General features: G+C 43.5%; 4 protein-coding genes and 1 pseudogene across 7 annotated transcripts; 2 read left to right on the top strand and 3 right to left on the bottom strand.

Moving 5' to 3' along the window:
* Positions 1-878: 878 nt before the first annotated feature.
* LOC102722309 (adagio-like protein 1) lies at positions 879-5,251 on the top strand. Of its 2 annotated transcripts, XM_015838647.2 has the most exons (3): positions 879-1,386; positions 3,178-4,784; positions 4,875-5,251. In XM_015838647.2, the coding sequence occupies exons 1-2, from the start codon at positions 1,088-1,090 to the stop codon at positions 4,781-4,783; spliced, it is 1,905 nt and encodes a 634-aa protein (XP_015694133.2). In that variant the 5' UTR covers positions 879-1,087; the 3' UTR covers position 4,784; positions 4,875-5,251. The 2 variants fall into 2 exon arrangements, with proteins under 2 accessions (XP_015694133.2, XP_040380729.1); XM_040524795.1 differs by having other exon boundaries at positions 3,178-5,251.
* A 1,308-nt stretch (positions 5,252-6,559) lies between these two features.
* On the bottom strand, positions 6,560-7,675 carry LOC102722027 (putative cyclin-dependent kinase F-2). The gene has a single exon (XM_015838206.1). It carries the CDS (start codon positions 7,673-7,675, stop codon positions 6,560-6,562), a length of 1,116 nt encoding a protein of 371 aa, XP_015693692.1.
* A 248-nt stretch (positions 7,676-7,923) lies between these two features.
* On the top strand, positions 7,924-8,799 carry LOC121054650 (annotated as a pseudogene).
* A 2,278-nt stretch (positions 8,800-11,077) lies between these two features.
* LOC102721742 lies at positions 11,078-13,966 on the bottom strand. 3 transcript variants are annotated; one of them, XM_006656350.3, is made up of 3 exons: positions 13,926-13,966; positions 12,051-13,038; positions 11,078-11,432 (listed from the first exon to the last, which is right to left on the bottom strand). In XM_006656350.3, exons 2-3 carry the CDS (start codon positions 12,977-12,979, stop codon positions 11,411-11,413), a joined length of 951 nt encoding a protein of 316 aa, XP_006656413.1. In that variant the 5' UTR covers positions 12,980-13,038; positions 13,926-13,966; the 3' UTR covers positions 11,078-11,410. The 3 variants fall into 3 exon arrangements, with proteins under 3 accessions (XP_006656413.1, XP_015694378.1, XP_015694379.1); XM_015838892.2 differs by lacking the exon at positions 11,078-11,432 and having other exon boundaries at positions 11,489-13,038; XM_015838893.2 differs by lacking the exons at positions 11,078-11,432; positions 13,926-13,966 and adding an exon at positions 13,244-13,260 and having other exon boundaries at positions 11,489-13,038.
* Positions 13,967-17,039: 3,073 nt separating this feature from the next.
* Positions 17,040-20,159, bottom strand: LOC102721455 (cytoplasmic 60S subunit biogenesis factor REI1 homolog 1). Its single transcript, XM_040524739.1, has 5 exons — positions 19,896-20,159; positions 18,559-19,101; positions 18,292-18,461; positions 17,539-17,757; positions 17,040-17,424 (listed from the first exon to the last, which is right to left on the bottom strand). Exons 1-5 carry the CDS (start codon positions 19,998-20,000, stop codon positions 17,265-17,267), a joined length of 1,197 nt encoding a protein of 398 aa, XP_040380673.1. The 5' UTR covers positions 20,001-20,159; the 3' UTR covers positions 17,040-17,264.
* Positions 20,160-20,627: the final 468 nt, after the last annotated feature.

The raw sequence follows: 20,627 nt of genomic DNA, 5'->3' as shown, positions 1-20,627 counted from the left end.
TTACATGTATATCTTGTTAGAAGTATGGGAGCACTGGTTTTCTGAAAATTGTTACTCCATCCGTATTTTAATAGATCACATTTTAAATCTAGGACATCTAGTTCGACCCTTAGTTCTATTTAAAACATTTTGAAACATTATTTAGTTTGTTGTGACTTATTTTATCCATAAAAATACTTTAAATACAATCTATACATTTTAATATCTAAATAAGTTTTGTTAACAAGAAGAATAATTAAACATCAAGTCTAAAAATCAAAGCATCATACCTTAAAATATGATATTGTTGCGTAAACAATACAACTATTACGGAAAATCTTGCTAAGCTACACTTTTCATGAAAAATATTAACATACTATTAATTCTATTGAAAATGCTTCACGTACGTCCCGGACGTACCATCCGTGTAGACCGGGACAGCGTAGCTGCTTCTGTCCGCTGCAGGCGCGCAGGTGCATACGATAGTGTGTGATGTGTTGTGTATAACTTTCGTCCGCTATGCGCGCTCCGACTGTATCGTATAACCCGGTCGTACGTATAGCACTTATGTAATTCTATAATAGCAGCTATAGCTACTTATATATCCAGTATTTTCTTGGCACAATTAATTTATAATGGTATAGGCGGGGTTGTACTTTTACACCCAAGTACCCAACGAGGTAACTCCACAGGCGAACCGACCGGGTGGCGTTCCGGTGGGCATCAGCTAGACTACGGAAACTGCCGATCGGGAACGTCCACGTACCCTAGCTGACCAAACCCAACGGCGCGGATCGATCGCACTGGACCTGTCCAGTGCACGGCGAGGTCGGTTGTCCCGTCCACTTGTTGGGTTTTTTTTTTTCTTTCTTTCCTCAGACAGCAAACCAACCAACCCAAGCCCGAACCCACCACCTCCGCCCATTTCCGCCTCCTCTCAAAACCTCCGCCTCCTCCTCCTCCGCCTCTCCTCTCATCCAATCCCGAGCCACCAAACCCTAATCCCCCGCCTCCACGCGCCCCCCACCGCGCGTGCGTCGCGCGCCGGCCATGGGATGAGCCGCCGCGGCGCGGGAGCTCGGATCCGGAGCTAGGGTTTCGGGTTGCCATGGAGTGGGACAGCGAGTCGGACGGCGCCGGTAGCATCGGCGCCGGGGAGGAGGAAGAGGAGGAGGAGGAGGAAGAGGAAGAGGAAGAGGAGGAGGAGGGTGTTGGGGGAGTTGGTGACGACGGTGGGGCCGGCGGAGGGATGTTTTCGTTCGCGATTGAGGGGATGCTGCGCGCTTCGGGGCCGTGCGGGCTCGTGGTCACCGACGCGCTCGAGCCCGATTGCCCCATCATCTACGTCAACCGCGGGTTCGAGGAGGCCACGGGGTACCGCGCTGAGGAGGTGCTCGGCAGGAACTGGTTGGTGCTTATCGATCGCATGTATCGGTTTTGGTTAAACAAACTTGATTAGATTTAGGTGCTACTTGTTAGAATTATTGCCATTTAGAATCAAGTAAAATATACTTTTGTATGGTTCAATCACGCCATGACCAATTGACCATGATCATGCAAGCAGTGCAGCCTCTCGAGATTTTAGTACTCCTAGCCGTTATTTGTATTCATTTTTTCTAGTGAAAACCAGAACTAAGTTCTCCACTGGTATAGCTTATGAGTAGCTGATGGTTCGAGTGGTCTGGATAAAATAGAAATAGAAGTTATCGCTTAGCACTGTATGGTATCAGGTATCATGACCTGTTACATCCTGATATTGGTCAAGTTTGGCTGAGGATAATTTCTTGATTATAACTAGTGAACCGCATCTGAGGGAAATATCATTTTTATGAACATGGTGCATGATTTGTTCTGGTTAGCTCAGGATTTTTTCCCCTTTCTAATGCTACCAGCAAATGCATGACTTTTTTTGTTTATCTGAAGGCTTGTCCATTAGCATATATTCATATTTTGAGGTCTAATGTTTTGTGTTCACCAGCGCATTAGCTGCTAAACTTTCGTTTCAAAAATAAATAAAGTGGAAAAAGATGCTATAAACTTTTCAGGCTGCAAACAGGTGCCAAGTCGGTGATTAGGTGGTCCGAAGCGTTATAAATTGGCTGTTAGGCCCTAGGGAGAATGATTCTTCTTAGCACGTAGTAGGGCTAGTCAGGTGCTTTTGTGAACATTTCTTATGTTGTTATATCCTTAAGGAAGAGTACCTGTTGCTTGTTGATAGGAACTTAGGTTACTTACACCATAAAATTAAAAGTCAATAAATTATTCAATAGAATGATCTCGATGGAAAGCAAAGGACGGAACTGAGTCAGTTAATGAAGTATTTTCAATCAGACTTTTGTGTCCTGTATAAGGATCCTGGAAATTCTATGATTGGACTGTTGAAAGTGGGCTAGAAGCCTGATATTTTGCAGTCTTCAACTGTGTCGCAGGAGATCATTATGGGAATAATTAACTTTTTGCCACTCTTAGAAATAGCACTAACATATTTGCCACTAGATCCACATGTCATAGACACATGAGGGCCCACGTGTCATAGACAACGAGTGGCAAATATGTTATGTGCCATTTCTAAAAGTGGCAAAAAGTTAAATGCCCCAGTGTACAACACATTGACTATGTAAATAAACATCAAGTATCAGTTGGGAATTGGGATAGTGAAGTTCAAGTTGTGAGGTCAAATTGAGATGCGCCTGCTACCCATCCAACTCATGCATATGTTCTTTCTTGTTAACTCAAAAACCTGCCCAAGATATTTTTACTTTGTGCACTATAAAATTGTATTTTTTTCACATTGTTGGCATATGAAGTGTTAATATTTTGGAGGCATCAGCAAAAAAGTTGTGGAATAAGCATTTGCCGTTTCTGAAATTTTCTACGTCATTCTTCACATCAAAAGACATATGTGGATCATGCAAACTTCTGAGCTAACATGGCATCTAGTACCAATGTGTTTTTGTGAAGGGAAACTGAGTGTTGCTTACAATACTATGAGTTTCCTGGGAAGCTTATGCTAAAAACAGTTGGAAATGGCACTTGCCAATTTCAATGCCAACTGCAAGTAGTATATTGGAATTTTTGCCATTGTGGTTCACATATTTGTTTCGCTCATTTCTTTAATTATTCCATGGTTTTATTGATGTGTATGTTTATTACTTCTTTTGACATTCTTATGCACTGCTGTTTCTATCCCAATTTCAGTCGATTCCTGCAATGCAGAGGGCCCTTTGCTCAAAGGAGACACCCCCTAGTTGATTCCATGGTGGTTTCTGAGATCCGCAAATGCATAGACAATGGTACTGAATTCCGTGGTGATTTGCTAAATTTCAGAAAGGATGGCTCTCCATTGATGAACAAGTTACATCTGACTCCTATATATGGAGATGATGAGACCATAACTCATTACATGGGTATTCAGTTCTTCACCAATGCTAATGTTGATTTGGGGCCATTGCCTGGCTCGATGACGAAGGAACCTGTCAGATCTACAAGATTTACCCCAGACAACTTTTTCCAGCCCATATCCACTGGGCCAGGGCAGAGCAACTTCTGCCGGGAATATTCTAGCCTCTTCCAATTAACTGATGAAGTACTCTGCCAGAGTATCCTGTCAAGGTTGTCACCAAGAGATATAGCATCTGTGAGCTCTGTGTGTAGGCGTTTGTATCTCTTGACAAGAAATGAAGATCTTTGGAGAATGGTTTGTCAGAATGCATGGGGCAGTGAGACTACTAGAGCTCTTGAGACTGTCCCTGCGGCAAAAAGATTGGGCTGGGGTCGGTTGGCTAGAGAACTGACCACCCTGGAAGCTGTTGCCTGGAGGAAATTGACAGTTGGTGGTGCTGTGGAGCCATCTCGATGTAACTTCAGTGCCTGTGCTGTAGGGAATCGCGTTGTTCTTTTTGGTGGGGAAGGTGTTAACATGCAACCAATGAATGACACATTTGTGTTGGATTTGAATGCCAGCAATCCAGAATGGAGGCATGTCAATGTAAGCTCAGCTCCTCCTGGCCGCTGGGGCCATACCCTATCATGCCTAAACGGATCACTGTTAGTTGTGTTTGGTGGATGTGGAAGGCAGGGCCTGCTTAATGACGTGTTCACATTGGATTTGGATGCAAAACAACCAACCTGGCGTGAGATTCCTGGAGTTGCACCACCAGTTCCACGTTCATGGCACAGCTCCTGCACCTTGGATGGGACGAAGTTGGTGGTTTCTGGTGGCTGTGCAGACTCAGGTGTACTACTCAGTGATACATATCTTCTTGATGTAACGATGGACAAACCTGTGTGGAGGGAGGTACCTGCATCTTGGACACCACCTTCAAGATTGGGCCACTCAATGTCTGTCTATGGTGGCAGGAAAATTTTGATGTTTGGTGGTCTTGCTAAGAGTGGTCCCCTGCGACTCCGATCAAGTGACGTGTTCACAATGGACTTAAGCGAAGAGGAACCCTGCTGGCGGTGTCTTACCGGTAGTGGAATGCCTGGGGCAGGAAATCCAGCCGGAGCTGGTCCACCTCCTCGCCTTGATCATGTTGCTGTGAGCTTGCCTGGGGGGAGAGTTTTGATATTTGGTGGATCAGTGGCAGGTCTTCATTCCGCGTCACAGCTTTATCTCTTGGATCCAACCGAAGAAAAGCCTACTTGGAGGATACTGAATGTTCCTGGGCGACCCCCACGGTTTGCCTGGGGCCACAGCACCTGTGTTGTTGGAGGAACAAAAGCAATAGTACTTGGAGGACAAACTGGAGAAGAGTGGATGTTAACTGAAATCCATGAACTTTCTTTGGCTAGCTCAGTTTGAGGTTCGAGGTTTATTTTTGTATTTCAACACGCTTCCTTCAGAACAATCATGACTATTCATGTGCGTGAAATTTGGTTGTCTTCACTGGCAGGACTGGAACACTGGATGAGTATACTGAGTCTTTTGGCAACTACTTGTATTTACTTGGAAGAGGTGGTTGGCCTCGAGTAGATCAAACCTACATTTGGGGTCGCTTGCTTTATGTAGTCAAGGTGTAGTGATATGTTCTTTTTCTTGTTTGTTTTGTCTTTCACCAGAAAATATAATTCATAAGCTACTCTTGTGAAATGAGCACCAATTTTATGTATTCTCAGACGCTTCTGACATCATTATGTTAGGGAAAACAGAACCATCTTGTATAGCTGAATCTTCTGTGATGTATTATGCCTCTTGGGCATCTTGCTGCCATCTCTGACCTCTTGGACACAATTTGATGCTTATGTGATGTATGGAAAAAATATTTTGATCGATCCTCTTAGTAAAACATGTAACATGATACAGCTGCTTTGTCAGGTGACCCAAGCTTTCTATATTTTGGCATGAAATTTTCAAGGGGGTGGGTCTAACAGGCGAATGTTTGTCACCTGTTAAACCACGCGAACAAATTTATATATCAGAAAGTTTGTATATACAAACTGTTTATAATTTTATGTGTATATATAAAGCTTTATCTTTATACATATAAAGATTTTGTATAGAAAATCTATACAGATAAACAAATTTGTAATGTATAAAGTATTTAGTAAAAACATCTAAATGAAACTTTTCATTTTAGAAAGAAAAATATACAAAAGTTATATACTAAAATATTATATTTATAAAGTTCTGTATATAGAAAGTTCATATATACTAGCTTTACATATACAATGTGTTTGGGTAGGCTAACCGGCGCGGGAACGTTTGCCCGTTAGCCTTTTTGTTTTTAATGTGGCCGTGGACATATGACTGTCTGATTATCTTCGTAGTGCTCTTTTTTTAATTCTAGATTAAATATTTCATGATGATTTATAGCACATTAAAAGTGGCCTGTGTTTTCTTCTTGCTCAGATTCTACTTAGTATAGCTAAGAAACTTTGTCTTTAGCTCATGTTATGCTGGGGCACGTACAAATATGTTTATTAGCTGACTCTCTTAATTGACACATGTGCAAATTCGCGGACGTGGATAAAAGAGAGAGAATGGGAGAGAAAAATACATAACAACGGCTTAGAATTGACTCTTAATATTTATCAAATAAAAGTTTATCGTATAAGGATAGATAAAAAGTAAAGTCTTGTAATAAAAATATTTTATTATAATAACGAGGAAACATTGCATTTGTACTTACCATTATAAAAAAGTTTTTGTTGCTAACATAAATTAGACAAGAGTCTATAGCGGACTCTTTCTTTGAATATGCCCTTATTTGTCTTGCTAGGCTTTAATTAGTAAGCAATTATTACATTAGAGTTTAGTAAATTATGGAATAAATATATTAAGATTAAAAAAGGTATGGAATAAATGTATTAGGGTTTAAAAAAGTAAAAAAAACAATATGATCTTTATAATTTTATAGTTTTGTATAGATATATTTGTGAGATAGTCTAAGGTTGAAACCTTTTTTTCCTTTACGAGATGAGTAGTTTGGATGAAATTGCACGACAAAAGTATAAATAAAGAGTGAGCAGTAAAAAATCACTCAATTATCTAGAGGACTAAACACTAAACAAAGTTACTCTCCAGTTCTACATTGCATTACAAATTTACAATGTACAAGTACTATATTTGGAAGGCCCATCACTTCCACAACCACCACAACTCCGTTAACTCATCGGCGAAGCTCGCCGCCGTCGCCGGCTCCTGCCTCGGGGACGCCAACTGACCGGTCTCCGCATCAGTTGCTGCAGCAGCAGTGCCGTCGACGGTGGCGGCGAACCACGGGAGTTGGAGCGCCGCCGCCGCCGACAGCCGCGCGCCGGGGTTGCAGGTGAGGAGGCCGTTCAGGACCTCGAACCCGCCGCTCGACAGGCGCTCCTCCGGGAACCGCTCGCGCAGCCGGTTGCTGTTCCAGCACTGCGGCAGCTTCACCGTGCCGGTGAGCGGCAGGGACGGGTAGTCCGGCCAGGTGTCGCGGCACGGCACTCCGAGCAGGCGGTACATTGCCAAGAGCTCTTCGGTCCGGTTGGGACCCCGGAACAGCGGCACGCCGGCGAGGAGCTCGCCCATCACGCAGCCGAGCGACCAGGCGTCCACCAGCTCGTCGTAGTCCGGCTTCCCGAGCATCATCTCCGGCGCACGGTACCCGGGCGTGCCGGCCGGGTTGTACGGCGGCTTCTGTTCATCGCAGCACATCGCCAACCCGAGGTCGCATATCTTCACGACGCTGCCGCCGTCGCCGAGGAGGATGTTCCCGGGCTTGATGTCCCGGTGGATGATGTGGCGCTCGTGCAGCCCCGACACCCCGCTCAGGAGCTGACGCATGATATGGCGCACCTCCTCCTCCGCGAACGGCTGGCCGCCGGCCAGGCGGCGCTGCCGCAGGACGCGGTACAGGCTCGGGCCGACGTGCTCCATGACGAGGCCCCAGGTCCGGATGCGCGGGTCGTACGCGGCGCCGTGGAGGTAGACGATCGTCGGGTGGTGGCGGAAGCGTGAGAGGAAGAGGCCCTCCTGCTTCAGCGCTATCTCGGCGAAGGCGTTAACCTTGCCGTCGTGGCTGAGGACGAATTTGAGCGCGACGTCCTTCCCCGTGGCGCGGTGGCGCGCCCTCGTGACGGCGCAGAACGTGCCTCTCCCGAGCTCGCATGTGATCTCGTAGTCGTCGATGCTCGTGCTGCCGCATCTCCGCTTGCCGCCGCCGTCGTCGCCGCCGACTGTCAGGCCGGAATCCGCAGCAGAGCGCTTCACGGCCATGGAGAGAGATGGGAGAAGGTGTCAGCTTTAGCCGAGGTGAGTAATGGAGAGCCTGGAGCGCGGGAGGGTTCGTTTATATGGCCGGCCTTCGCGCCACGATCTACGCGTCGGTTTCGCATCCAGTTTCTCGAATCCGACTCGAACTCCGAATCCTTTTCCGTTTGGAGACATGAGGCGCGCCTTCTTCTCCGTCGATCTCGATCCTTTCCCCCCCAGCGCAGCCGGCTTCGATCGAACGCTAGCTCGACATGGCGGCGGAAGCGCCTCTCCGGCGGTGGAAGCGCTTCCTCCGGGCGTTCGCCTCCATCGACGCCGCCATCGAGGCCGCCGGCCCGGGCATCTCCCGCGCCAGGATCCGAGACGCGAGGGTCAGGATCCTGGAGATGCTCTGCGACGCGACGAATGGCGCGGTGGCGGAGGATCTCTGCGGCGTGCTCGATGAGGTGATGACCGAGTCGCTGCTGACGCTGGAGCTGGTGGGCGCGACGCCGGAGGTTCTGGCGTCCACCGATCTCGCCGAGGACGTCGGCGCTCTGAGGAAGCACGAGTCGGAGCGAGTCCGTGGCCTCGCCACCGGCATCGTCCTCGGCTGGAAAGCGTCCGTCAAGGACGACCTCGTCAATGCCGTAGCCGCCATGGAGAAGGTGTCTCAGGTGGTGGAACCCGACGAGGCCGACGACCATCTTGCCAAGATCCTAGAGCACCTCGCATCCGTGTTGGAGCCGTCGTTACCCAAGAAACATAGTGCTTCGGTGATTGGCGGCAGCGATGTCCCCAAGATCGATCCGCCGCCAGAGAAGGCGCCGGAAGCCGTCGCAAGCTCCCACCGCGAGAGTGGTCGGTCGTGCTACACCGACGAGAAGGCCATGAACGGCGGCAAGCGGAACTGCGGAAGCTGCATCAAGGGTACCAAGAAGAAGCAGAGGACGCCAAGCGGCAGCGTAGGGTCGAGGTGATCGAGGCGCCCGACGGGAAGCTGATCACGAGGCCGCGAAGCCGATCGAGCCACGCCACCTCCACGGCGAAGACGAACTCTCGCCGGTCGTCGTCTCGGAGGGTTTAGGCTAGGGTTCTTCTTCCCTTCCGGAGTAAAGGTGGTGCACTGGTGCTGCGTCCACGATCAAATTGATCATACCCATGTGTCCTGATGTACGTGATTAATTAATTCTTGAGTTAATCCTGCTCGATATGGATTATTCTGTTGTGTGCATGTTACAGATAAAATATCTATACATAGATAAGAAATTATAATAGACTAAATTATAATAGACTCTATAGATATAAAAGATTGAATCTAAAGATATACGAAAGAATATTTCTCTTATACTTCAAGTCTCTTATCTCTTATGAATACTTTATATACATCTACGAGAACCAATGCAATACACAACAGAATATAGGATAGCTCAATTCAATATTTTACACATTGTATTAGAGCTATAGATCAATATCATTAGATATTTGGCCGCCATAGCTCTTGTTCGTGTTGTCTCAAGGAGATGATTTCTCCATAAATCTCCCTAAATCGTCACATCCATTAGCTACAATAAATTATCCATAGATTATTAGATTAACTTTTTAGTCACTCTAAATCATATATAGATTAATTCATATTTGTCTAAGCCATCCGAGACATCGACACCCTAGTCTTTTACTTTTGCTTATGCTTATAAGCCAAGGGCATCCTCTATTTCTCTAAGATATGTAAAGACATGTCCAATGATATGCTCTTTCATTTGAAAGGTGTCTCATCTAACTACAACTCCATCTCCAATTTTTTTTTTATTTCGGTAATGTGAGACTAAATTAACTACCATGATTACTACGACCACGACTACTCCATAACCGGCTACCTCGATAGACATCTATTGCAAATCATACTTGACCACTCAGTGAAAGTGTCCGTGTCATCGCTATCGCCCAGAACACTATCGCTATGAATATATGGATAAAGTGACGCAGTCACCAAGATGGAGGATCATCTACCAGATATGCAATCGATGCTGGTAGAACAGAGAAGACATGATGATAGAAACACAAGATTTCATATACAATCGTGATCGTTTGCTTCGTTCCCGTTACAACTGAGGATAAATATTAGAGATAAGATATCTATATATAAAGATAACATAGTCGAATAGAATATCTAAAGATAAGGTAGAATTCTAGAGGCATACGATATACGATAGACTATTTGTTATTACTCTCAGACTCCATCTCTTATATATGCTAGTCCATCCATTATATATTATAAGATTTTCTGGGTTTGTTTAGATTAATTCTTATATATATATATATATATATGTGATCGCTCTGTTTAATAATTTCCACAGCGCAAGCGAAAATCAATCTAGTACGGTATCAATCTGATCGGCATAAGAGGCAAGAGCAGTTTAGCAAAGCTTCGTCTGTGGCTCAGAGGGTGACGGGCTGACGGAGTCCCCGGCTTGTTTCACCAGGCTTCGACATGGGCTGGAGGCCTAGTGAAGTCGGGGGGTGGAAGACCAGTAAAGAGTGGGCCTGTAACGTGCTTGAGAAACGGGTAAGAGTCTACATGGACTCCTGAGAACGATTGTCCAACTGCACAACCAGGCGTCGGCCGTCGTTTGGTGGTTTGCACAATTGTTTCCTCCTGTTAACGCCTACGTCGCTTTACAAGTATATAATAATAATAAAATGATATAGTAATAATAATTAAATGATATAGTAGTAGTAGTAATAATAATAATAATATTTTAAAGTTAATTTATTTTAGAACCGATCGAGTATATCGCAGCCGTCGAAACGCGCACAGCATCGCTAGCTTGGTCATGTTTCGTGCAAATGTCGCAACGGAACTACGAAAGCAACATCTAGAAAAGAAAATGAAGCCTTGACAGTTGACGCGATGGCGAGGCTCTCAATAATACAAGCATCACATCAAGATGAAGCATGCATCATCCATGGCATCGGATCGTGCTATTATTCGCATTTAGAATTGAAGCATATTGGTAGGGTCAACACGGAGATTCCCAGAAGATTGCACAAGTTGTCCTGCTCATCTCAAGTTCTCAACACGTCTTACTTGGGAGACTCCTAAACAAATATGAACCACAACAACCTGCATATTATAGATTGATCAGAGATTGCTGGTTGGTTGCTTTTGGGTGTCCTCAACACGCAAGCTCATCAGCGAAAACGCTATCACCACAAGCAAAGAACAACTTTTCTTCAGTAATCAGTTCTAGGCTTCTAGCACAGCACTATGCTGGCAATGCACCTGTAGCTTTCCCAGACACTTGCCTGAAGCGTCCTGAGCTCAACTGAAAAACTGCCAGTCGCTATGCATTGAACAACTGAAAAACTGTAACTGCCTTACTCAGCCAAACACAAGCAATTCCCAAGAAAGCAAGCCACTGAGAATGAACTGAGTCCTGTTCCGGGCATGTCCTATGAAAGTCTGCCGCTACATCAGAGCAGCATTTTCAAAAAACAAGAAGTTTTCACCAACATCACTATAAAGATGGGTGCTGGGTATATACAAAATAAAACTAGAATCATGAAACCTGTTGCGAACGATCAATGGGGAGTTCTGTTGCTAATTTATATGCACAGGAAGTTTAGGCTGGGGCAGCACCTAGCAACGACAGAGGTGGAAAAGAAATGTAAATGAGTGGAGGTACAATGACTCTCATGATCGCTGCATCACATAAAGACTATGCTCCTTTTCAACAGCTGGTCCTACAAGTACGCCAATTATCGTCCATATCTTGTATCCCTGGATCCATCAAGAAAAACATGTCATATATCAACTAGTCAGAATTGAAACAAGAAAAGGATGGCGTCATGTATTAAAATGCAATATATATATTATTTACATATCATGCAGATTTAGAATGTAATATCATATTGTTTTCTCCAGAATGGAATCAAAATTTCAGGGTAGGTGGCCTCAGGTTTTCAGCATTGTACTGCACATGCATGTCTCAAGCAATAAAATCCTCACCTGAAACTTCACTAACCCCACCAAAACATACCAAAGTCCTAACAGCTAGCTCATAAAAATGCCATAGATAGGAAAAAAAAGGTAGCTACATCAAAGATGCTTTCACTATGCATATTGCCATCAAGAGGAAAGCATGGAACATGCCAAAGAGCAAGAAATGTGAAGGGCTGTATTTTCTGTGCATAACATGGTAGCTCAAGTAAAATGTATTATAAATGTAAAGTTCATCGGGGACAAGAAGACTCCAAAATTACACTATGTTTGTATTCCATGTTCTCTATAACCTGAATGTTTCTCATTGGACTAGCATGTGGTTATTTGTTCTTACAAAAATGATAGATGTAGCTCCAATTACAAGGGAACAATTAACAGTAGACTATTTCTACAAACCTGTAATGGAAACTAGCCATTCTTCCAGGTGTTGCAATACTAGGTGTGGCCCCTGTGACTATGTATTCGTCATCAATTTCGTCAAATCTGATTTCTCTCAAGTCAATAGATTGTGTGGGAACCTCAAGGTTAAAACTTTCTAGATGTGCCTGATTGTTGTTCCTCCTTCCACTGCCTCTTCTTTCCCTTGCTCTTGCTCTTCTTCGTCTTCTCGAAGATCTAGAGAATCCCCTGAAAAACATGCAAGACCACCAGTGCCTTCTGACCCGCCTGAAAACTTCATATTCTTCTCCAGTTTCATCATCCCCATACTCAATGACATAATCTCCCAGAACAATTCCGTTAGGAACTTGTGCATGAATTGTGCTCAGCACATCAACAATATCAGAAGATTGCTGGAAGTTCTCCCAATCAACTTGCCTAGCAGGATCAATTTCTGAAGGGCGTGAATCCGGATGCTTTTGTTGTGTGTGCTTCTGAAGTTCATTGAAATTACCAACGAACGAACAACAATCCTCCTCACAGCATCTTTTCTTCTGGTTAAGATGTAGACGAGCCTCATTGATAACAATCCATCCAATGACATCTCCTCGACACAATGGGCAACTTGGGCGGTTGTTGACATTAGGAGCAACAATATGTATACTATCAAGAGGAGCCACAGCTATAGTTGAAACTTTCATATTAGCAGGGAGCTCATATGCACCTTTAAACCTCTCGAGACAGTTTGACCGGGTTTGATCTGTGTCACAGACAAATGGCCTGCAGCCTTTCTCATAAGATGTGCATCTTAGCAGGACTGCATTGTGAGGGTAATCAAGACAGATTGGGCAAGTAACATCCTCTGTCCAACTTTTATCAAGCTGTATGTCAAAATCAAAAGAGCTGGGCCTCACCACCTTCTTCACCATTAGGTTTCCTGACCCCATGTTGGATTTCCTACCAAAACGTCTAACTCTAACAACTGCTAGTACTTTTCATTAAAAACCTGCATGGCATCAAGACAAACAAATTAGTTTCAGACGGCTCCTTTCTAAACATCATAGAATTTTCAATACACAAGCGAAGTGGCACAATTAGCATCTCTATCAATAAAAACATGAGCTTAATAGTCTATCACAGAATCAAAGTTAATGGATCCTAGTTGGTTCCAACTGGTCGTTTTGAACTGTAGAAACTAGAATTTCTCTTACATCAACACAAATGATTGCCAAAAGGTTGAATTAGTAAGCCCTTCCCCCAACAAATTCAACTACTCCAAGTTCATACCATCTTCGTTAAATTCCCCAAACACAGTACTCAGCTAGTCAAATCCACCAAACCAAGCCCCTCCAGGATGAACTACATACGAAGAGGCAATCCCCGCAACTATAGAACGAGCTGCAAGCTGCAATACTCCAATAATCAATCGCATGGGAACTACGCCAAACATTGAAACAAGAGACTCCAAACCAAAATTCCATCCTCCAAATGCCTAAAAACTAAATTTGTAAAGCAGACCCCCCATAAAACTCGATCCAGGAGCTGATCGGATCGGAACCAAACCACAAGTCCCTAATCAGCTATTTTAGTCCGCATCTAACCTGCCCACCAAAATACATCCACCAGCCATGCATCAGGAGATCAGAAGAGAGTATACTCCTACTCGTAGACTAAACCCTGAACTCCTAAGAGCACCCCAAAATTAACCAAAACCCCAATCCAGAGCTCAGATGCCGCCCGCACCATCAAAAACCCAAATCAAACACCCCACACGCACACGAAACAGCTCGATTAACAACCAAGCCCAAAATCCACGCCAGGAAAAAAAAAGTCAAAATCGACCCAAAAAAATCCGACGAAAAGCGGGGGGAGCAGGAGAAGAAGGAGACGTACCGCGGCAGCCGCTGCCGCTGCGGCGAGGGTAGGTGGCGGTGGTGGTGGGAGAGGAGAGGGGGAGGAGACTGGAGGAGGGTTGAAAAAGGAGGCGAGGCCAAGGGGGAAGATGCTGCCGCCTCCCTATCCCTCTCTCTCTCTCTCTCTCTCTCTCGTCTCGTCTCTTTTCTACTACGAGTACTCGCGCAAGTCGCCCTCCATTTCGGCGGTTTTTGTTTATAATAGTATTTTGCTTTGAGTCAGCAGGAGTACTTTTTTTGAAAAAAATATTTTTGAACGGTTTTTTGGATTATCTTGTGGGAAAGAAGAAGGGAGGCGAAGGGTCCATGATTAGGGAGGGTCAAAACTTAAACCTAACCATGTTTTTCTCGTCTTCGCGAGGGGCCAAATCCGGAATATTTAGCGTTTTTTTTCACTCCTAAGGTGGTGTTTGTTTTTATGGGCTAAATTTAGTCCCTAGTCACATCGAATATTTGGACACTTATTATAAACAGTAAACATAGTCTATAAATAAAACACATGCATAATCTTGGACTAATTTGCGAGACGAATCTAATGAGCCTAATTAATCTATGATTAGCCTATATAATGCTACAGTAAATATTTGCTAATTATGGATTAATTAGGTTTAAAAAATTCGTCTCGCGGATTAGCTCTTATTATGAAATTAGTTTTTTGATTAGTCTATATTTAATACTTTAAATTAGTGTCCAAACATCCGATATGATATAGGGCTAAAAAGTGGTAAAATAAGCTCGTGTCTGCGTTTTGATCTAAGCTGGTATGAATGTGACGGACCTTGGTATGATAGTGTCTGCGTTTATCATTTCGTGGCGTTGTTCTTTCTGCAGATTTTTTTTTCGTAGCATACTTTCTAGAACATAATCGGTGCATTTTTATAGAAGTTCTTTATCTAATGTTTATACAATTTTTAACTCTGTACATTTATCTCAAAATACGATTTAAATTTATGATATAACACTACTTCTTCACCCATCTCTTTATCTTAACCACAGACCTTCCACATTTCATTTCTTACCTATTTTCTCGCATAAACCAATCATAAATATTTCTCAACCCACACTTTTAATTTTTTTAAAATATTATAAATGGTATTATTTTGAGACATATGAACAATAGTTAATTTAGTTACTTATACCCTTAAATTATATTGAAAAAAAATCTTATAATCAAAAGATTCAAAATCTGCTTGACTTTCCGACGGGCCTAAGTCGGATGGACCGGCTAAAATATGCATTCTGGTGGTCATTTTTACTGAGGGCTGGTTTAGTTCCCAAATTTTTTTTTCAAAAAACATCGCATCAAATTTTTAGACATCTAAATAAAGCATTAAACATAGATGAATCAAAAAAATTAATTGCACATTTATGTAACAAATCTTGAGACGAATCTTTTGAGCCTAATTAGTTCATGATTAGCTATAAGTGCTATAGTAACCAACATGTGCTAATGACGGATTAATTAGGCTCAAAAGGTTCGTCTCGCGGTTTCTGGGCTAGCCGTGAAATTCGTTTTTTCATTCGTTCCGAAAACCCCCTCCGACATCCGGTCAAACATTTGACGTGACACTTCTCCCAAAAATCACGTCAAATGATTGACCGGATGTCGGAAGGGGTTTTGGACACGAATGAAAAAACGAATTTCACGGTTAGCCTAGAAACCGTGAGACGAATCTTTTGAGTCTAATTAATCCGTCATTAGCACATGTTGGTTACTGTAGCATTTATGGCTAATCATGGACTAATTAGGCTCAAAAGATTGTCTTAAGATTTCTTACATAGCTGTGCAATTAGTTTTTTGTTCATCTATGTTTAATGCTTTATTTAGATATCCAAAAATTCGATGTGGTGTTTATGGAAAAAAAAATTTGAAAACTAAACGAGGCCCTAAACACCATCTAAGGTTATTCCGTAGACAAGAAACTCATCTTGGCATGATCTTCTTCTCAACGGGAAGACTACCGTGGGAAAGGGACTCGCATCGAGGAAAAATACACAGATGTGAAACAGTGAAAGGGATAGGTATGAGTGACGCGTGTAGGACGAGAGCACGACATAGTGTGGAGGAGACTCGTTTGGAACTTTACCACCATAGAAACTTTCAGCGCTTGAATATCTTTGCCACAGATCATCTTATATTTTCATAAAAAAAATATACTGTTTAATAGTCTAAAATTATTGTAAAAAGATAAGAGAAAAACTATACTCCTCCATCCTAGAAAATAAGGGACTGAGACTATTCATTTATAATTTTTGACCATTCGTCTTATTCAAAAATTTAGTGTAAATATAAAAATTTATAAGTTTCAGAGAATGTCAGTTATTTGTAAAACTTTGTGATTATAATTGTGTGTCTGTTTACAGCAATGCATAGTTTGATGGCATTAGCAATGAATTTGCCAAATTGGTTTATGCTGGACTGATTGGAGACTACAAAAGTGACAACATGAGCACATGGTACCATAGCATATTAACCAAAACCGTATACAAACATTTTGCTTAATACATCCATAAGCATAGCAAGATATTATTCTGGTCAAATGAATCTTCTATTACCTACTGAGATTCGGCAGAGGTGGAGTGGCGGCGGCGACCGAAGCGGTGGAGGGTAGGGGACCTCGGGCGGTTTGTCTTCCAGCAGTCCTGCTCGGCCGTCCGAAGGCGTTCCCCCGCCTGGCACCAAATCCGGCAGGTTTGGCAATTGGCAGCATCACCCGCAGCCAACCGATGACGGTGGAAAATTTTAAGGGCCCTATTGAACGGAATCTTCAAGTTCTGACCCATCACACCCACGTTTGTGATGATATCATAGGATGATGCACCATAGAACTCAGAAGCAAATGCGTTTGTGATGATATCATAGAACGATATACCATAGAACTCAGGGCTTGCACAGTGTATCTACGTGGCTCCAGCTTGCCAACGAGTGCTCCGCCAAGCCGTTCGTGCCTTCGAGAGGGTACAGGATCCCCGCCATGCACCAGAAAAGGGTGGGACGAGCTCTCCGAAGCAAATGTAAAACATAATCCCAGCCATGCACCAGAAAAGGGGTGGGAATCACAGCAGGTGATGTGTTTACTGAAATGAAGTCATATACTGGATACAATCTCAGTAAGAAATACTCTCATTTGAGGTGCAACTTAAATTAAATATAAAGACATGTGCCCAATTTAACTGTCAAAAGTACGATTCCATTAGAAGGTAAATGCTTTTGTAAATCTCATAAGCACTCTGCCATGGCTAGCAGATGCACAAAAAACACACATGTCCACAAAACTGATGCTGGAACTCCATGGAATTCCGACAAGAGTGGCATCGACTAATATGGGCAGTTCTTGGGGAGGTTCCGGATCACGTTGCTCTTCATTCCAATCTTGGTTCGCATGGTCTCCACACCTGTCTTGTTCATTGCTCGGAGAACTTTCAGCCTTACAACTTGCTCCCTGGACTGAACTGTCACCAATCCCATACTCTTGTAGCTGAAGAGAAACAAAAATAATGAATAGCAGCACTAAACAAGGGAGTTTCTATGATTTTATTGATGTAACTTGACAAGTAACCAAATGGAGGAAACAAGAACACAAGGTTCAGACCTGGAAGCCAGGGAAAGTGCAAGAGCGCGATCCGTCGCAACAGAAGGACGTGGTTTCTGGCGATAGTAGCGAATAAACTCCCGAGAACCAAGAGTTCTTACACGTGTTCCTTTCTCGCTCTTGTTCGTTATTACAAGCTCAGCCCCACCACTTCCCAGTTCAATGTTGTTGTCCCTGTCATCTGCAGCAACCAGCTCTTTACCCTCCACATCAGCATAACTGCAATGAGAATATCAAAGACCGTTAGTTGTTAGATACCACAAAAAGGAAATTTTTTATCTCCAGCACTGACCATAGTACCTATTAAGCTAGAAATAAGATTCCAGTTCAACATGACTACTGATACAGAAGATGAAGGAAGAACTAGCCTATGCACTATGTAGACTTCTCTTATATAGTTGATCACCAATTGTCAGACATGATTTTCAATTTTGTTCAAAACATGTAGTGCTAAGATTGTTCTATCATAAATGTTTCACTACCAGTCTGAGAATATAATTCTGAAAATCATTTTTTCATTATTAGCTTATAGGCCTTGTGGAACTTATGGGTCAGAACTCAACAGACAAAAGCAGAAACTATTCAGTCAAACTCTATAATTCGTAAAACATGTCCAATAGTACCAGTATGGCACCAAACAAAAATTACTCCGTAGTGACTAAACCAAATTACCTGAAACCCACAGTAAAATTAAATTTATCTTTGACTCAACATAAAAACTTGCTAATGGAAACAAGAAATATTGAACTAAACCTGCTGCTGTAATCATAGAAATCTTCAAGGTCAGCATCTTCATCATCCCCACCATCTCCATATCGCAATTTGCAATGTCCTTTTGCATCCATGTGCTTCCTCACAGCCTCTAGACTTTGGAAAGGCTGGCATCTGTCATTGCAATATAGGCATATAAAATCACGTTTCACCTGCAGGAACAATAATCAAAACAACCTCATGATTAAGATTATAACCAGTGTCCAGTAAAACAAAAGAGAAGACTTTACACTGACGAACAATGCCTACCTTCAGACCAACATATATAAGAAGACCATTCGGATCTTTCAAGTATTCACTATCAGGTATGAAAAACCCATGCTTTTTGTGCATGTGGACCATGCAATTCTCTATGGACTGATGCTCAAGATCACACATAAAGCAGAATGTGGGATCCAACTCTTCAAATTCATCCATGTCATCATCTGATTTGGAGGAATGCTCGTCTACTTGCATTTCCGAAGTCGACTCCAACTCACTTGGGTCCACTTCAACCCACTCTTCCTCCTCATCTTCATCCTCTTCTACTGAAGATGGGCCTCTGCGTTGAACTCGCTCAGGACGAGGCTTGACTACTGTAATTCCAGCAATGGATGCATTGGGCTCCTGAGAAGCTTTCATGAGATGTGAACGTGAATTAAGATGCTGGGCATGAGCTTTTGAGCTTCTGTACTCTTTTCCACAAAGTGCACAGCTGTAGAGCATTGGAGTGCTATCAGAATTGCTCCCCTCTGCTAGAACAGTTTGTCTAGCTAGGAAAAGAGCTTCAGTCACTCCAGGAACTCCAGCCACCTGACAAACAAATAAATGCCAAAATCAAGCACTAAATGGATGAAGAAACAAAATCAATATTCACACAGAAGTTCAGTCAATAGTTCTCTACAAGCAGTTATAAAGATAGTCAAATAAAATAGCGAAGTACACTTCTATAGAAGATAATGGCCCAAACAGAGCACCGTATTTCATTTCATCAGCTTGCATCTATTTTGCTCGCTAATAGGAGGCATGCTTTGTAAGGACAACCATAGTGAATAAAATAGGTTGTCTAAAACAGATAGTGTATGTAAATCTTCCATCACCTATTTGGCCCAAATAGGTATTTGAAACAAACTGCAAATATTTCTACTGGGGACACAGGAGGCATGCTTTGTAAGGATCATATGCATGAAAAAATGCACCAAAACCACAGCCGTTCTCTTAAACATCTGTCACCACCAACCAATATGATTAAAGCATCCAGAGTGTCCAAACAGATTTTGTCCATAGCCTGCAACTCCAGCATAAAGTGCGGCATCGACTAATAGCAAACATTCGCCTGACGAATTTCAGGAGGAAAAAAACGAATAATTTCCCAAACCTTCAACAGCCGGCTTCAAAATAGAAGCAAAATTACAGCACCGAAGTGCTCGCGTAGGCTTTCTACACTCCAAAAATTTTGTCCAATACGTACGCACGGCGAAGTCAGTAAAGAACGCATCATCTCCTATACGAACGGGAAAACCCTAATAACAAGCACGCCCCCTCATTTACTCCAAGGAGACGATACAGATAGGAAGGCGCCCGCCCGCGGCGGAGGGCAACGATACCTTGCGCTTGAGGTTGTAGCGGTGCCACTCGGAGCGGTAGTGGAGGCGCTGCTGCTCCTCGTCATCGAACCCCGCGTTGCACGCGTTGCAGGTCACCGTCGGCATCTCCCCTCCTCTCTTCTTCCACGCTTCGGCGGAGGCGGCGAAGCTCTTCTTCCTCCCTCTGCCCCCTCCCTCTCCTCTCCTGAGTCTCGTTCGGGTTCGCCTCTCCGCGGCGGCGCGGTGAGTCGCGGAAGGGATACGGGGGTTGGCGGCGGGGGCGGGGGCGGGTTCGATTGAGAGAAGAGGGCGAGGCGAACACGCTCGCTGCGCTGACGTACGCGCTTCGGTCAGTCCTCCACCGCCTTTGGGTTTCGGCCCACCGATATCAGGTGCAGGCCTTTTGATATGGGCTCTTTAGTTTGGGGCTTTTAGATTGGGCCATTATGGCTAAGGCCCATATCGTTTCAGGAGGGGCTTGAAATTTTCCTCTATCCGTACTAGGGATTAAATGCTATGGAGATTTCCCGACAGTAGTAACACCGTTTCCAAAAGTTAATATAATGTTTTTTCCGATCATTTCCGTTTCAAAATTTTAGTTTTTTTAATAAAATGTTACAGGTGGCATAGAAGTAACAACTAAATATCCCTCTAGTTTTTTTTACGCCGTTGAATTTTAATCAATGTTTAATCATTCGCCTTGTTTAATTTTTTAAAATATACAAAATATAAATCATGATTAATAACTACAAA

Source organism: Oryza brachyantha, chromosome 6 (genome assembly GCF_000231095.2).
Source record: "Oryza brachyantha chromosome 6, ObraRS2, whole genome shotgun sequence".
NCBI lineage: Eukaryota > Viridiplantae > Streptophyta > Magnoliopsida > Poales > Poaceae > Oryza > Oryza brachyantha.
Note: the sequence above shows the minus strand (reverse complement) of the source record. Positions and strands in the feature narration are given on the sequence as shown.